The sequence below is a fragment of the Gopherus evgoodei genome, chromosome 22, assembly GCF_007399415.2.
Source record: "Gopherus evgoodei ecotype Sinaloan lineage chromosome 22, rGopEvg1_v1.p, whole genome shotgun sequence".
In the NCBI taxonomy this organism is placed as follows: Eukaryota; Metazoa; Chordata; order Testudines; family Testudinidae; genus Gopherus; species Gopherus evgoodei.
In genome coordinates this window covers 12,380,266-12,397,927 of record NC_044343.1, presented here as the reverse complement: position 1 = coordinate 12,397,927, position 17,662 = coordinate 12,380,266, and the positions used below count along the sequence as shown (strand labels likewise).

Genomic DNA, 17,662 nt, shown 5'->3' with positions numbered 1-17,662 from the left:
ACATGCATGCCCTACACACACACACACACACACACACACACTTCATACCCTGCACATGCACACATCCTACATACACCCTACACACACTGCACATGCACACATACTGCACACATGCACTCTTCACACACTGTACACACACACACATCCTGCACACAAACTCACCCTACACACACTGCACACGCACACACTCTACTCACATCACGCACACACGCACACCCTACATGCACATGCACACACCTTACATGCACTGTGTACTGTGCACACTGTACACACCCTGCACACACACACACTACACACACTGAAAACACCCTGCACACACTGCGCACACTGCACATGCACTACACACAGAACACACTTCACACATGCACACACTCTGCACTCACACACACTACACACATTGCACACGCACACACACACTGCACATGCCCACATGCACACCTTTTACATACACACATCCTGCATGCACACACACCCATCTTGCACATGTGCACACCCCTTTCACACACACACATACACACACCTCACACACCCTTCACACACCACCACACAGTCCAAACCACCCCCTACACACACCCATTCTACAAGCCACACGCCATGCATACATAAACAGATGAACACACGCTACATACTATCCCCTGCTGACACACTTGCTTCACAACCCACACTGCGCACAGGTGCACACACAGCAGCCCCTTCCAACACACAGGGCCCATGATCTACAAAGCACACCCGCCACACAGCACGTACACATCCTACATCCCACGGCCTTCCCCTGCACACTGCATTCTGCCTACCCTGTTCTCCCACCCAGGCCACACCAGACCCGTTGTGCAGCACGTCCCATAACTGCAGCATCCCAGCCCTCACACACGGCCCCAGACTCTGCAGGCCTTGCAGCCTGTCATCTCTTCTCTTTCAGCCACTTTGCCTGCCTGTCCTCCAAATACATGTGTCCTGGAGTGCCGGCCGTGATGAGCACCCTTCTAGCCAACATCAACGCATACTATGCCCACACCACTGCCTCCACCAACGTGTCTGCCTCAGACCGCTTTGCTGCTTCCAATTTCGGGGTAAGTCCTATGGTGCGTAGAACTCTCCTTCCTATTTCTCTCTTCTCGGCGCTCGTTGGGAGGGGAGCAGAGTAGAAGGAGCCATGCAAAAACATCACCACCAAAGAGCAAGTGCTCCCTGCTTGATTGCCACTTTGAAAACCCTCCCGTTTGTCTTGGCAAATTTGCGACTGTTTCACCAAAAAGGGTAAAATTTTGCTTTTAAAAAAGCATTGGAAGTTTTGAGTGAAATCTGGCCCATTTTTGACCACTGGTGGAAATCGCAATGAAATCATATACAAACACTCACCCTTTTGATATCAAAAACCTCCCTACCCACCAGCAGAAAGCAAATCTTGGCAGGCGGGCAGTTGCCCACAGAGAAATCCCGAACGCTTTCACCAAAATCCAGTGTGACTTTTGCACGGCCCTGGTAGTTCTTGGTGAAACCTGAATTCAGAGCAAACTCTGTAGAATCCCCGACTCCCCACTGCCCATCTGGTTCGGACAAATCTCGGAGAGATTTGCATTTTGGCCCTGATCCTGCAAAGACTGTTTGACTGTACTTATGTTGACCAGCCCAGGGGAGTTCAGGGGAATACTCATGGGTGTAAAAGAAAGTATGTGCGTAAGTGTTGGCGGGACTGGGACATGGGACTGGAAGCTAAAACCAGGAAAGTTTCTAAAGATGAAAGATTAATATGTTAAAGGTTAGTTAGTTAGTTAGTTACCAAGTATCAGCGGGGAGCCGTGTTAGTCTGTATCCACCAAACAACGAGGAGTCCGGTGGCACCTTAAAGACTAACAGATTTATTAGGGCGTTATAATTATAATACAATATATATAATAATAATATATTTATAATACATCTGCTAGTCTTTAAGGTGCCACCGGACTTCTCATTGTTTTAGTTAGTTAGTTGAGTTAAAAATGAGGGTCCAATTCTTGATCTCTGTTCACCTGGTGCAATCCTGGAATAACCCCATAAAAGTCCCCGCTAGCAAATCTCTTCCCCCCACAGAGAGACCTTGCGAACGGCACTAGGGCAGCATCCCAGCAGGAAACCAGCCTGGCAGCCCGTGTCCGTGCGGAGCGTGTGGCTGTGGAAGCAGGCTCAGTTCCTTTCCCAGCCTGGCTGCCAGCCAGTGGAAAGTTGACTTGCTTACAATGATTAGTTATTAGTGTTTATTAATTAGTGAGTACTGATGGGGCAAAAGCCCCAGGCCTCAGTCTGAACACCCTGACTCAGGCCTCTCTCTTCCTGTGGTGTAAACCCAGAGTGACTCCAGGAAACTGAGTGGAATTACTCTAGATTTACAGCGGTGTAAATGAGACCAGATTCCATTAGGGTTTATTCTGGCAAAGTTCCCATTGTCCTCACTGAGTAAGGACTTCAGGCCCTTTTAAGGTGGCATCATATAATCGCAGGAGTGGAAGAGGCCTCAAGAGGTCATCTAGTCCAGTCCCCTGCACTCATGGCAGGACTCATCCCTGACGGGTGTTTGTCTTAAAAATCCCCAATGATGGAGATTCCACAACCTCCCTGGGCAATTTATTCCAGTGTTTAACCACCCTGACAGTTAGGAAGTTTTTCTTAATGTCCAACCTAAACCTCCCTTGCTGCAGTTTAAGCCCATTGCTTCTTATCCTGTCCTCAGAGGTTAAGAAGAAATTTTTTTCTCCCTCCTCCTTGTAACAACCTTTTATGTACTTGAAAACTGTTCTCATGTCCCCTTTCAGTCTTCTCCTCTCCAGACTAAACCAACCCAGTTTTTTTCTTCTCCCCTTACAGCTCATGTTCTCTAGACCTTTCGTCATTTTTGTTGCTCTTCTCTGGACTTTCTCCAGTTCGTCCACATCCTTCCTGAAATGTGGCCCCCATTGTATAGGCCAGTTTACAGTTCTGTACCAGCTAATCCAGCTCGTAGTAGAGGAGAGCTTGGGCTCCCCTGCTTTGGATCTCAAGGGGCTTCTCTACTGAAGCTGCTGGACTCCGACAGACCCTGTGGTTCTCTCTGGCTCCCCAGCTCCCATACCAGTGTCACCAGACAGGGGCTGCTTGACAACCCGGCTAGGATTAAGCTGCTCACTGCACTACAGTTCACTCCTGAGTTTACATTTGTTTCTGCACCTTCCTACTAAGTGTAACAGTGAGATGGTAGCTAGCTCCCCTCACCCAGCACGCTCTACTGACCACCCCAGTCCCCCCCAGCCACAGGGGGTAGCTGCCAAGGCTCAGAGGGGGGCGGTATGTCAACCTTGCGCTGGAAATGGCTGAGCCTGCCAGGTGGGGAAACGGGTTTGGTTGCCGTTCTCCTGTTTACCTGGCACTGGGGTGTGTCTTTGCAGAAAGAACGTTTCGTCAAGCTGCTGGACCAGCTGCACAACTCGCTCCGGATTGACCTGTCCATGTACCGGGTAAGGGGAACCAGCCCCACACGGGGTGGGGGACGGGGGTGAACGCCGGCAGCCTTTGAAACGGGCTTCAGAGCTGCTCCCTGATCACCTGCAGCTGAGTCCCTTGTGCAAGAGTTGCCTGCCACCAGGCTCGAGCCTGTCCAGGGTTCAGGCTGGTCCAGTGGAAGAGGTGCTGGAGGGGGATTCAGGAAACTGGATTCTAGGCGCAGTGTCTGCCACTGACCTTGGGTGAGTCATTCTGTGCCTCAGTTTCCCCAGTTCTGGGAGCAACGCTGCTCGACTTGGAGAGCTGTGGATGTAAATGGGAGGTTTTCCACTGGTTTCAGTGGGAGCAGGATTGGTGTTAAACACCAGATGAGTGTGATCAGACCACCCGTTAGCTCTGAAACTTCAGCCGGTGATACCCCCTGCTTCCTCTCCTAGCTGTCATGTGGCCCTCTAATCTTCTCTCTTTCCTGACAGAACAACTTTCCTGCCAGCAGCCCGGAGAGGCTGCAGGATCTCAAGTCGACAGTGGATCTGTTAACTAGCATCACCTTCTTCCGAATGAAGGTAACGCGCAGTGCCTGCTGGCTGGTTCCCTCTCAGAGGGAGAGATCCTCACAGCTCCCAGAGGAGCAGCCACTTGGCCTGGGATCCCTCTGCTTCCAGAATGCAGCTGAGGAGCTGTACCAAATATTAATTAGCTTAATTAATTGCCCATCCTGTGTACTGAAATCCAACCCGAACCACTATGGAGTTCAGTGGTAATAACAGTGCTTCTGTCAAATGGCATCTAGAGACCCTGGAAGTGACAGCAGTCCCATGCCAGGGGTCTGCCTTGCTGGCTCAGAAGGGGTGGGATTTCTCACCCCGGCAGGGGGGTCCTGCTTTGGGCAGGCTGTGACGAACTGGGAATGTTCTTAATGTTTTCTCTGAATACGGTCTTGGTGCCTCAGTGTCCCCATGGCAGTTAAGTATCTGGCAGAGCAAAGGGTCAGTGCACCTAAATGCCTGGCACTCTGTCTCCTAACAACTGATGGCCTGGGCCCCTCCTCTGCAAAGGTGCCAGCTGAAGGTGTTGGAGACAAAGAGATCAGGTGACCTCCTGGCCCGGGAAAGGAGCTGAGCAGAGAGGAGGGGCTGGAAGGGGTTGTTAGTCTGGAGCTGGCTGAGGGCAGACATGAGGGTCTGGCTCACTGACCCCAGAATGGACCCGGCCGAGGGGTCCGGTTCTCTGTATCTACAAGCTCTGTTTTAGACCCTGTTCCTGTCATCGAATAAACCTCTGTGTTACTGGCTGGCTGAGAGTCACGTCTCACTGCAAAGTGGGGGTGCAGGACCCTGTGGCTTCCCCAGGACCCCACTGAGGCAGATTCGCTGTGGGAAGCGCACGGAGGGGCAGAGGATGCTGAATGCTCCAAGGAGAGACCCAGGAGGTGAAGCCGTGTGAGCTTCTTGCCCTGAACAAGTCTGCTCCAAGGGAGAGGAGGCTCCCCAAAGTCCTGCCTGGCTTTGTGGGGAGCAGTTCCAGAGCATCGCCTGGTGACTCTGTGACACAGGCAGCCCTGGGCTGGCACTAGGGACATGGTGTCATGGAGTGAGGGGGAGTCAGGGCCCGGCACCCCACACTTCCTATGATTCACCGCGACTCTCAGGCAGCCAGTAAGACAGAAGGTTTGTTAGACAACAGGAACAGTCCCAAGCAGGGCTCATAGGTACAGCCAGGACCTCTCAGTCAGGTCCCTCTGGGGGGCAAGGAGCTTAGACCCCACACTTGGGGTTCCCTGCCTCTTCCCAGCCAGCCCAAAACTGAAAGACCAACCCCCTCCCCACAGCCGACTCACTCCCCTCCGCCCCCGGCTCCTCCTCTCCCTTTGTCCAGTTTCCAGGGCAAAGGTGTCACCTGGCCCCATCCCTCTCTTGGCTCAGGTATCGTCTCTCAAATAAAGTCATCCCCTGCTACCCCATCCCCCGTGCAGACATTCCCAGGTCGATCCGCCCCACTCCCTACCGCGTCACACATGGTCAGTGAGCGAGGCTCCTTGTGTAACTCGGGGGGCCCGTGATGCATCCCGTGGCAGCTTCCCGAGTGACACCCGCTGTCTGGGGTCCCTCCCCTGGCAGCCAAGAGCCAACGCCTGGCACTGCCTGAGCTCCTGGCGACATGGGTTTTCTTTTCCAGGCAGCGAGTCCGTCTCAGGAGGCAGCCGTTGCAAAGCGTGACCATGTCTCCCTTCCCCATCCCACAGGTGCAGGAGCTGCAGAGCCCGCCCCGGGCCAGCCAGGTGGTGAAGGACTGTGTGAAAGCCTGCCTCAACTCCACCTACGAGTACATCTTCAACAACTGCCATGAGCTGTACAGCCGCGAGTACCAGACCGACCCGGTACGTGGGGGGAGCCCTGCCTGGCTGCCCCCCCCCTCCCCGCGCCGTGGGATAGGCAGGGCCTTTCGAGGGCGGGTGTAACACTCAGACGCTGCCAGATCAGCCTTTGCCCGGGGCAGAGCCTCTCAGCTGCTGGGCAGCGAGAATCTCAGCTCCTAGTTCCCAGTTGCAGCAGCTTTCCTCAGAGCTGTCCCCACTTCCCATAACCAGCTCTCCTTCCCAGTTGGCTTCCTCCTGCCGGGCCAGGCTCCGCCAGCTGGCTCTTGGCAGGGGATTGGGCCCAGAGGAGCTGTCTGCCTTCTCCTGATTGGGAGCCCTATAGTGAACTCCACCCTCCATATCCCTGTTTCCTTTGGAGCTAAGCACTTTCCCCGTTCATTTGGATCCAGAGCTAGCGCCTGACTCTGGGGCCCACATGTTGGGGAGTTCTGCAGCCTCCCTTTGCTTGGTGGAGCGTCACCCCGTTTAAGGCTCAGGCGAGGCACGGGACAGGAGTGCATGTTTGCCGACTGGGATCAACTCTCCTAGAAAAGCCGCATGTTGTAGAACGGGGCCCGAGTCTTCAGCTTTCCCATGTGGGGCCAGAGGGAGAACTCTGAAACATGTGCAGATGTGTGCGCCTCCGAGGAGCCTGACCGTAGACTGGACCCTAGCCTGGTTCTGGGCCTGGGTCAGAGCATCCTGTCCTGGTCCCCACAGGATGGGCTGGAAAGGAGCTGGCAGGTCACAGCCATCGCTGATTTCCGAGCCAAAGGAAAATCTCAGCATCTGGAAGCCAAACTGAGGTTGTGCCCCATGGGACAGCAATCCCTGCATTCCCACATGTGATTAACCAAAGACTTTCCTCTGCTTGGTTTTGGGCTTTTCCCAGACAAAGAAAGGCGAGGTCCCCCCCGAGGAGCAGGGGCCCAGCATCAAGAACCTGGATTTCTGGTCCAAACTCATCACGCTGATTGTTTCAATTATTGAAGAGGATAAGAACTCATACACACCCTGTTTGAACCAGTGAGTACCGGCCTGGGAGCAGTCACACCAGCCCTGCCTCCGCCAGGGAGTGTCAGCAAAACTGAGATCTGAGCTGATTCACAGACGCCATTCTGGGAGCATCAACGCGTGAGCCATGAGGATTCTGCACTAGCCTGGGGGGAGACCTCCTTGGGCAGCTCTTGGCTTGTCCCTCGCTTGGGATTCCTGTCACCTGCCCATCTCCTGTCTGTTGGGAGCTGAATGGAGAAGCATGGAGCCTCCTGGGAAAAGCCCTGGGTGGCCCATGTGTGTGCCGCTGTTCCTGGGTCGGCACTGTGCCGGGGGGGCACTGGGGAGACCATCCCTCTTGGTCGGAAGTAGTTGGTTTGGGGATTTATTCTGTAGCTGTTGGATTCATCCGTTTTTCCTCCCTTCTTGCCAGGTTCCCTCAGGAGCTGAACGTGGGTAAGATCAGTGCCGAGGTGATGTGGAATCTCTTTGCTCAGGACATGAAATATGCAATGGAAGGTGAGTCTCTCCTGGGCTGCATCTTGTCGCTTCTCTGCCTCCTGCAGGCAAGTGATGGGGGATCAGCCTCCATTTCACTGAACCAAAGCCCTGGCAACCCCCAACTCCACCGCAGTCCCCTGCTGCAGATCAGTGCGGCCGCCAACGTGGGGAGGGGATGCGGGGCATTCCCCTGCTCTCTCAGCTAACGGAGAGTCTCTGCTAACAGCACAGACCCAGAATGCCAGCTGAGGTGCTCCGGATGCACCAGCAAAGGGCAGCGCTGAATGTACACACTCAGCTAATGCACGACAAGACCCACTAGAGAAAGGGGCGTTGGGAAGAAGCGGCATCCACCATGATGCTGGCTGCGGGGCCGGGGTGGAGAATAGTCCCGGCCTCTTCCTGGGGGAAATGCAGCCGTATTTCCCTCTCTGCGCTGGTTGCAATGATTTCAGTTTGGAAAATAGTAACATTAACCCACTGCTCAGGGTGGACCAAGCCCCCGTCCCAGGCTCCTCTCCTGTGTGGAGACCTGTGCATCCGGCAAACACCAGGGCAGCCAGTCAGTGGCTAGCTAGGTGCTTTAGCTTTTAGGGAGTCCCAGTCATCTAGTCCAACCTCCTGCAGGGCTTCCCCAGGGATTCCTCCATTGAAGCCGTCTGTTCATAGAATCAGAGAATATCAGGGTTGGAAGGACCTCAGGAGGTCATCTAGTCCAACCCCCTGCTCAAAGCAGGACCAACCTCAACTAAATCATCCCAGCCAGGGCTTTGTCTAGCCTGACCTTAAAAACCTCTAAAGAAGGAGATTTCACCACCTCCCTAGGGAACCCATTCCACTGCTTCACCACCCTCCTAGTGAAATACTGTTTCCTAATATCCAACCTAGACCTCCCCCACTGCAACTTGAGACCATTGCTCCTTGTTCTGTCATCTGCCACCACTGAGAACAGCCGAGCTCCATCCTCTTTGGAACCCCCGTTGAGGTAGCTGAAGGCTGCTATCAAATCCCCCCTCACTCTTCTCTTCTGCAGACTAAATAACCCCAGTTCCCTCAGCCTCTCCTCAGAAGTCATATGCTCCAGCCCCCTGATCATTTTTGTTGCCCTCCCCTGGACTCTTTCCAATTTTTTCACATCCTTCTTGTAGTGTGGGGCCCAAAACTGGACTCAGTACTCCAGATGAGGCCTCACCAATGTCGAACAGAGGGAAATGATCACATCCCTTGATCTGCTGGCAATGCCCCTACTTATACAGCCCAAAATGCCATTAGCCTTCTTGGCAACAAGGGCATGCTGTTGACTCACTCTGCCCTATTCCATCCAGTGATCCTACCAAACCCACAGCTGAACCTCAGAACAGCTTCAGAAAGGCTCTCAGGCTCGATTTAAAGACCCCAAGAGCTGATGATGGCAGCTGGGGAAGCTGCTCCTTCCTGTTAAGAATTTGCCCCTTGTTTCCAGTCTGTGTTTTCCTAGCCTTATCCCCCAGCCATCAGGCTTTGTTAGGCTCGGGCCTTTATCCACTAGCTGAAAGGGCCCCTGCGGTCAGATCTCTTTCCCCAGTTAGGTGCTTAGCCCACGTCCTCACTCCTACCATCCACTGACTTCGGTGGAAATACCTTGGCGGATCTGGGCCTTATAGACCATGATCGTTAAGAGCAGCAGAGCTGCCAGACGGGGGCAGGCCATGGGCTGTCTTGCCCAGTATCCTGCCTCCCACAGTGACTTGTACCAGAGCTTTTGGGGGAATGTACAGAGTAGGGCAGCTGGAATGATCCACCCCTGTCTTTCCCTCTCGGCTTCTGGCTGTCAGAGGTTTGGGATCACCCCGAGCAGGGGGTTGTGTCCCTGACCATCTTGGCTAATAGTCGTTGATGGATCTATCCTCCAGGAACTTACCCAGTTCTGTGCTGAGCCCAGTCATACTTTTGGCCTTCACAACGTCCCCTGGCAATGAGTTCCACAGGTTAATTAAGCCCTGTGGGAAAAAGTGCCTCCTCTTGTTTGTACGAAACCCGCTGCCTACTCATGTCCTCAGGCGACCCCTGGTTTTTGTGTTGTGGGAAAGGTAAACAACACCTCCCTAGTCACTTTCTCTGCACCATTCGTGATTTCGTAGCCCTCCATCATAGCTCCCCCTCAGGCCTCTTGTCTTTCAGCTGCGCAGTCCTCACCCTTCCCCCAGTGCTCCGGGCAGGTGGTGAGCCCCTCTCATCTCTCTCTGGGCACTGACTCCCCCGCCCCTGCTCACAGGCTGGGGGCAGCTGTTCTAGCCCCTCCAGGAGCACAGTGCTGGGTCGAACTCCACCCTGGAAAGGAACCGTGGTGGCCTGAGTGAGTCTGTGGCTCCCTGCCAGCTAGTTGGCCAGTGGCTGCTCTCCTCTGTGCCCGGGCTAGCAGCTTGTGGGGCAGGGGGGTTTCCAGCCTGGGAATGCCCTCGCCCCCAACCCGAGTCCCTAGCACGGCTCCCACTGCACCAAGCCCCCTGATTGCTCTCCCTCTGGGCACCTAGCCTGGCCCACACCTCTCGAGATGGGTCCTGGGGAGCTGAGCCTGAGCCAGGGCTTTGGGATTCAGCCCGAGGGTGGATGAGCAGAGGGGGGTGACCCCCATGACCTCCCTCTCTCCCCTCCCCTGCAGAGCATGACAAGCATCGCCTGTGTAAAAGTGCTGACTACATGAACCTGCACTTCAAAGTGAAATGGCTTTATAACGAGTATGTGACCGAGCTCCCTGCCTTCAAGAGCCGCGTCCCCGAATACCCCGCGTAAGTGCTGGCGCTGCGGGGGGATGGCCGGCTAGCGGGGGGAGGGGGGCTGAGCCGGGGGGGCTGACAGGGATGGTCAGGGGCCGGGGACTCCTGAGCGACCCCTTCATGGCCAAGTCTCAGGGCCTCATGAAGAAACTCACACGGGTGCAAGATAGAACATTGGTCGCAACTGCGTCTGTCATGTGTTCCCATGCACTGGGATCGCGGTGCAATTGGGGGCTGGGTCTCTGCTGCCCAGCCCCTCCCGCAGCCATTTACCCAACTGCAAATGGGACAAATGCTCACTTTTGCCAAACAAGTCGGGCACGCACTCCTGGGGCGGGGGTTCAGCTACCCCAGCCCTGCAGGGGGGCAGGCTCCAGTGAGCAGCAACAGCCAGCCAGGTGGGGGGCAGGCAGGGTTCGGTGAGCGGCAACGCCAGCCCCATGTGGGAGGGGCAGCAAGGCTCGGGCTCGGGGCAATGCCAGCCCCATGCCTGGAGCAGGCTGGGCTCAGACGAGAGCCCTGCGTGTGGTGGAGGGGAGGGCACAGCCCACCCCCATGTGCGGGGGGGAGGTGGGGCAGGGTTTGGGCCAGTGGCTCGGGCCAGCCCCTTGTGGTATCCTCTTCACTTTGGGAAATACTGTCACCTCTCGCACGACTACTGGGCGTTCTCTCCCATTGCAGTCAGCAGGTGGGGAAAGGGAGGAGGGAGGAGAGGGAGGAGCAGGGTCTTACCACCCTGTGCCTCTGTCATACCAACCACCTCCTCCACCCTTCTGTTCTTCACCCCTTCATTGGCTCCCTCCCCTTCCCTTCCTCACCCTCCTTTCTCCCCGCTAAGTGTCCGGCTGCACTCAGAGCTGGAATAGCTCGAGGTGACATGCCTGCGCCACGTGGATCGCAGGAGGGGTGGGAAGGGCTGGCCCCCCAAACACACGTCTAGTATCGTGGGCGGGTGTCACGGAGTCCCTGGGCGATGCTCTGGAACTGCTCCCCACAAAGCCAGGCAGGACTTTGGGGAGCATCCTTTCCCTTGGAGCAGACTTGTTCAGGGCAAGAAGCTCACACGGCTTCACCTCCTGGGTCTCTCCTTGGAGCATTCAGCATCCTCTGCCCCTCTGTGCGCTTCCCTCAGCGAGTCCACCCAGGCGGGAAGCCACAGTGTCCTGCACCCCCACTTTGCAGTCAGACCTGACTCTGAGCCAGCCAGTAACACAGAGGTTTATTAGATAACAGGAACAGGGTCTAAAACAGAGCTTGTAGGTATAGAGAACGGGACCCCTCAGCCGGGTCCATTTTGGGGGGCAGCAAGCTGGACACCCGCATCTGCCTCTCACTCCATGTCCTCAGCCAGCCCCAAACTGAAACTCTCCAGCCCCTCCTTTCTGGCCATTGTCTCTTTCCCTGGCCAAGAGGTCACCTGATCTCTTTGTTCTCCAACACCTTCAGTTGGTATCTTTGCAGAGGAGGGGCCCCAGCCATCAGCTGCCAGGAGACAGGGTGTCGGCCATTCTCTGTGTAGACAGTATCACAGGGCTCTGCAACAATTACACCCTGATCCCCCCACCTAGATACCCAAGAAATGCATAAAGGAAACTGAGGCAATGTGATGAAGTGGGACTGTTCTTAATGATTCCTCTGAATACTGTGTGGGTGCCTCAGTTTCCCCTGTGCATAAATGGCCAACACTCTGTCTCCTGGCAACAAATGGCCAGGCCCCTTCCCCCCCTGCAAGGGGATGGCTAAAGGTGAACAAAGAGATCAGGTGACCTCCTGGCCCGGGAAAGAAACAAAGCCCAGAGGAGGAGGGGCTGGAGGGGGTTTCACTTGGGAGCTGGCTGGGGACGAGGAGTGAAGTGCAGATGTGGGGGTCTGGCTCACTGCCCCCAAGAATGGACCCGGCCGAGGGGTCCAGTTCTCTGTACCTACAAGCTCTGTTTTAGACCCACAGAATAAACCTCTGTGTTACTGGCTGGCTGAGAGTCAGGTCTGACTGCAAAGTGGGGGTGCAGGACCCTGTGGCTACCCCAGGATGCCACCAGGGTGGACTCGCTGGGGGAAGCACACGGAGGGGCAGAGGATGCTGAATGCTCCAATGTCAGACCCAGGAGGTGAAGCCGTGTGAGCTTCTTGCCCTGCAGACAGTCTGCTCCGAGGGAGAGGAGGCTCCCCAAAGTCCTGATTGACTTTGTGTGGAGCAGTTCCAGAGCATCGCCCAGGGACTCTGTGACAGGCACCCACACAGTATTCAGAGAAAACATTAAGAACATTCCCACTTTGTCACACGGGACACTTGCCAGAGTCCCCTCCTATTGTCCCTGGTGTAAATCAGGAGCAGCTCCAGAGACATCAGTGGGCGCAATTGTCTTTCTGCCCACGTGAGCACAGTCCCACTGGCCTGCAGTGGAGCTGCCCCACGTTATCCCGGGGAGTGCAGACCTGAGCTCAGTGGGATCATGGGTGGAAGAGGAGAAGCTGGCCCGATGGATTGGAAGCCAGTGGAGTAAATGGCAGATCTGCCCCTGGATAACAGAGAGCAGACGCTGGCTGGGAATCCCTCTGCCGTGTGGTCTGTGCAGGCCAGATGCAGAGTCCAGACCGCACAGGGACTGCATGGCGCATCAAACCAACCTATTTTCCCTTCCCTCTCGCGGGCTTGTTGGAGTGTTATTCCAAACAGCAGGGATGTGAGACCCTCTCCCGCTGCCCCATCTCCCCGTCTCTTTCTCTTCCAGCTGGTTTGAGCCTTTTGTTATCCAGTGGCTGGATGAAAATGAGGAGGTGTCCCGGGATTTCCTGCATGGAGCGCTGGAGCGGGACAAGAAGGACGGGGTACGGTATACAGGGGCGGCTCCAGACCCCAGCACGCCAAGCGTGTGCTTGGGGTGGTATGCTGCGGGGGGCGCTCTGCCGGTTGCTGGGAGGGTCCGTTGGTCTCACGGCTTCGGTGGACCTCCCACAGGCGAGCAGCAGAGCTTCCCCCGCGGCATGACGCCTCGCTTGGGGCGGCGAAATGTCTAGAGCCGCCCCTAACGGTATAGAGCCCAAAAGTGACCCGCAGGGAAGTCCTCCACCCAGGGGGTGGGCTCGAGTCTAGCCAGGCGCTGAGCCTCCATTCTAGGAGCCCAGTTCTCCCCTCCCGTGGGGGTAGTGCACTGGATTTCCCGCATCCAGCCCTCCGAATGTGGCTATCTGTCGGGACAGCCCTGGCAGGCTGGGGTTTTGCATACAGCCCTGTAGTGCTCCACCTCCCTGTGGGAACGGGATGGGGCACACGTGTCTGTCAGTACCTGAGCTGCCTTAGAAATGGCCAAATTCATCCACCGGCACCAGAGCACCTCTACCCTGGAGGGTGGCAAACCAGCCAACCTGCCAACCTACCCCACCAGTGCCATGTAATGGGCACCGTGGCAAAGCCAGTTTCAGCTAGAGAGGGAAACTTGGAGAGAGCTGACCCAGGCCATCCCCCAGAACAGGAGTCTGCCCTGGCCACGTGTGGTTAGAGACCAGTTAATCCCCACCTCTGGCTGTTTTCACTGTTTGCTGCCAGTGCACTTCTGGGTCCCCAACGGGCTGGGCCAGGCAGTGCTGGACACGCTGCAGGAGAGGCTCCCACTGGGTTATTTCTGATCCTCCATCTTGAACCAGGCAGCAGCAGGCACATGGCCAGCGAGCCTGGCAGCGTGAGCGTGCAGGGCCAGGCCATTTGGAGGAAGCCAAGCTTGGCAGCCGGGTTTATGAAGAGAGAAGCCTTGATCTAAATAGGGATCCCTGGGTTCTATTTCCAACTTTGCTGCTGACTCCTGTGTGACCTCGAGTCAGTCATGGCCCTGCTCTCTGCCTCAGTTTCGCCATCTATACAATGGGATACTCACCTGCCTTTGCAAAGTGCTTTGAGATGCTCAGATGAAGGCAGACTGTAAAGGCAGTGCAGCAGCTGCGTCTGTGACACATCACCCAGGCCCTAGACTCTAGTTCTGAGCCCAGAAAATAACCCACTGTTTCCTATGCTCTTCTCCCCGTCTGCCTCCTGCTCCAGTTCCAGCAAACCTCTGAGCATGCTCTCTTCTCCTGCTCCGTGGTGGACGTCTTCTCCCAGCTGAATCAGAGCTTTGAGATCATCAAGAAGCTGGAGTGCCCCGACCCGCAGATCGTCGGGCATTACATGCGGAGGTTTGCCAAGGTAAGGAGGGGCCAGGGGACACGCTGGGTCCAACCTTGTGTTCACACTGCGGTGATCCCCACCCCAGAATGACAATGGCCCCAGCTTAAACAGAGCAAGACCTCAGCTGGAGCAGCAGCTGCACCCGTTCCATCGGCCAGGCGCCGACATGCTGCACGGAGGAAGTGGCGCGAACCTGGCCAGTGCCAGAGCCGTGCACCAGGGACTGCAGTGCCCCGGTGGTGGAGAAGGCGCAGGACTGGGCCGTATTGTTTGTTGAGGCTGCTGGACCCAGGCAAACCCTGCGGTTACCCTGAGCTCGCTAGCTCCTGGATTAATTAAACACTGCAGGCTTGGGACTCCTGTGACTCACAATGGGGAAATCGGGGTCACGCCACTGACTTCCACGCAGTGACCCCAGCGTGGAAGGGAGCTGAGCCCTGCGTCGCCTGCCCCACGTCAGCACATCGCCTCTCCCCGGCTGGACCAAAGAGCTGTGGATTGTGCTCCTGTCCCGGGGCCCCTCTGGGTACCATGTGCCAGCCATGGAAACCTGAAGCGGTGGTGCTGGGGAGGAACAGCAGCTCTAGGATGTGCCTCCTGCTCACACCTATCTCCAGCGCCTCCTCCTGGGCAGTGTGGGGGCAGGGAATGGGATTTTATAGGGTTAATTCAGGTCTTGTATAACAGAAAGTTGTGGGAGGCCAAGAGTGGGAATGGGAGGGTGGCAGCATCACCACTGACGTGCCCCCCACCCCGACAGTCACACCTATGCACAGCACTGACACACAACAGGGGCAGTTTTGTTCCCTGGAGTTCAGTTTGCAGCTTCGTCGGCCCAAAGCGATCCTCGGGCAGTTTATTTCAGACCAAATCTGGATTTTACAGTCTCGTTCCTTTCCTTTTCTCTTGGCTTCGCCTTCGTTTGCTGCTTCCGGCTCTCCCCACTCGCTCGCGGCTCTGCCCCCGGCTCGGCCTGGCCTTTCCTGCCTGCAGACCATCAGCAACGTGCTGCTGCAATACGCCGAGATCATCTCCAAGGATTTCGCTTTGTACTGCTCCAAGGAGAAGGAGAAAGTGGTGACGTATCCCCTCCTCCTGCCTTGCTCTCTTGCCTTCCAATTGGTGGGGCCACTCTCTGCCTCATTGTCGCCATGCCACCGATGCCGCCAGACACCCCCCCCCCCCCGGAAGCAGTTAGCGCCCGTCTCCTCTGCACCCTCCCTCTTCTCCTCTCTGTTCTCCGGTGGTTGCCTTGAAAGGCTCCTGTCACGGAGTGTGGGGGAGTCAGGGCCCTGCACCCCCACCTTCCTGTGTTTCACCACGACTCTCAGCAGCCAGTAACACAGAAGGTTTGTTAGATGACAGGAACAGTCCCAAGCAGGGCTTGTAGGTACAACAGGACCCCTCAGCCAGGTCCCTCTGGGGGGCAAGGAGCTTAGACTCCAGACTTGGGGTTCCCTGCCTCTTCCCAGCCAGCCCAAAACTGAACAAATCCCCTGCCCCCAGCAGGCTTCCCCTCCTTCTCTCCTCCTCCCTTTGTCCATTTTCCCAGGCAAAGGTGTCAACTCCCCCCACCCCCCTCCTGGCTCAGGTACCGTCCCTCCCCTAAAGTCACCCCCTGCTCTCCCCTCCCCCATGCAGACAGTCCCAGTAAAACTAGACGACATTCCCAAGTCAGTCCACCCCCCTCCCTACTGCATCACAGTCCCATCTCTGCTATTTGCAAGATGCTCTTGGGTCTTATGTGACACCGGGGCATCCGTTCCCAGGAGTGATTCTGCCAAGCTGGATCCGAACCCCTGGGACACTTTGGATCCACATGGGGTTCTGAACTTGGCAGCCTGTCTCTCCGGTGGACAGAACCAAAGCCCATCCTATCGAAACCCTCCAGAGTCTGGGGAGCTCTGGATCTGCACCCGGGTCCCAGCTCCACAGCTCACCCTGCTGTGTGGGCACAGACAGGCACATGGTACACACTGACGCACGCTTACACACCCCCATCCAACCCCCATGCTCTCATTCCATCATGCGGGCGTACGAAGACGTCGCCGGGCAGCCCCGTTCCCCACTCATGAGACGCGCTCCCTTTAATCCCGCCAAGAGGTCTCTAGATATGAGAGGCCCGTTTCTCCTACTGACGCTGGTGTGAGGCAGGAGTCCTTGCCCCAGCATCCATTAAGTTCAGTGATGTAAAGCTGGCGTAAATGAGAGTGGGGTCAGACCCTGGGGTCTGTTGTTCCAGGATGACGCTGGTGTCACTCCATGGACTCGGCTGGAACTGGCAGACCCGCCATCAGCTCAGAGCGGGCTCGGAGGGTTTGAAGGCACCGCTTTCAGGCCAACTGGGTGGTAGATAGAGCCAACCTGCACACTCTAGGGGAGTCGGCATCCTCGGGCCAGCCGGCCAAATTCACCCCTTGATGTAACTCCACTGGCTTCACTAGAGTTCTGCATGGGTGGATTTGGCCCAGTGTCTAAAATGTCAGGCTGTTGGCTGGACTGATGGGTGGAACAGTGACCGTGCCCCCCAGCCAGTGCGCCCCTGGGGTTTCCATGCAGGGCCAGAGAGCTGGGAAATCCAGCCCTGGGTGCCTCGCTCGCATGACTGGGAAGCACTTGGCCCCTCCTGTGTGTGTCACACCCACGCCACAAGGCGAGCCAGTGCAGCGGGGAGCTGGATGAAGGTGGGATGTGGAGTTTGGGGGCTCCTGTGAATGGAGATGGAGATGCTGGCTCAGGCCAGAGCCCCTCCCCTCCTTCTCCCCCCCATCAAGTCACGTGGGCTAAGAAACCTCTTCTGGAAAAGGCTCCCACGCTGACTGTTCCACCTACCCCACCACCCCCCTGGGACAGGATTCCCGAGCCATCCCCCCCAGGAACTCTGGGAATTGGGAGATCTCCATCTGCCCCCTGCTCTGCGGCCGACTCTCCAGGGGCTCTCCAGCTCTCGCACCAAAGTTTGGAGGCCTTCTGCTGCTAAATCCTGCAGCAAGATCTCCAGGTGCTGAGCACCCCAGCTCCCAGTGAAATCAATGAGCACTGAAGGGGCTGTGTCTCTGGCATATGACTGTCACGGAGTGTGCGGGAGTCGGGGCCCTGCACCCCCAACTACCTGCCATTCACTGTGACTCTCAGCCAGCCAGTAAAACAGAAGGTTTGTTAGATAACAGGAACAGTCCCAAGCACAGCATGTAGGTACAACCAGAACCTCGCAATCAATTCCTTCTAGGGGGGTTCAAGGAGCTTAGACTCCAGCTTGGGGTTCCCTGCATTGCACTGCCCAGCCCAAACTGACCCTAAAAATTCCTCCAGCAGCCCTCTCCCCTCTCCCCTCTGCTCCTCCTCTCCTTTGTTCAATCTCCAGGGCAGAAGGTGTCACTTCTCCCCAACCCCCTCCTGGGTCAGGTTACAGCTCAGGTAACTTCCTTCTCATCC

General features: G+C 56.4%; 1 protein-coding gene across 11 annotated transcripts in view; it reads left to right on the top strand.

The window, feature by feature from the left end:
• UNC13A (unc-13 homolog A) overlaps nt 1-17,662 on the top strand; it is a 119,196-nt gene that overhangs the window by 73,407 nt on the left and 28,127 nt on the right. For 6 of the 11 annotated variants that reach the window (XM_030540658.1, XM_030540657.1, XM_030540662.1 and 3 more), the window contains 10 exons: nt 920-1,082; nt 3,399-3,467; nt 3,930-4,019; nt 5,699-5,833; nt 6,705-6,838; nt 7,242-7,327; nt 9,951-10,077; nt 12,798-12,894; nt 14,102-14,245; nt 15,221-15,304. In XM_030540658.1, the coding sequence (XP_030396518.1) occupies nt 920-1,082; nt 3,399-3,467; nt 3,930-4,019; nt 5,699-5,833; nt 6,705-6,838; nt 7,242-7,327; nt 9,951-10,077; nt 12,798-12,894; nt 14,102-14,245; nt 15,221-15,304 (1,129 nt within the window). The remainder of the gene's footprint in view (nt 1-919; nt 1,083-3,398; nt 3,468-3,929; nt 4,020-5,698; nt 5,834-6,704; nt 6,839-7,241; nt 7,328-9,950; nt 10,078-12,797; nt 12,895-14,101; nt 14,246-15,220; nt 15,305-17,662) is intronic. The other 5 variants (XM_030540666.1, XM_030540665.1, XM_030540663.1 and 2 more) reach the window with 1 other exon arrangement.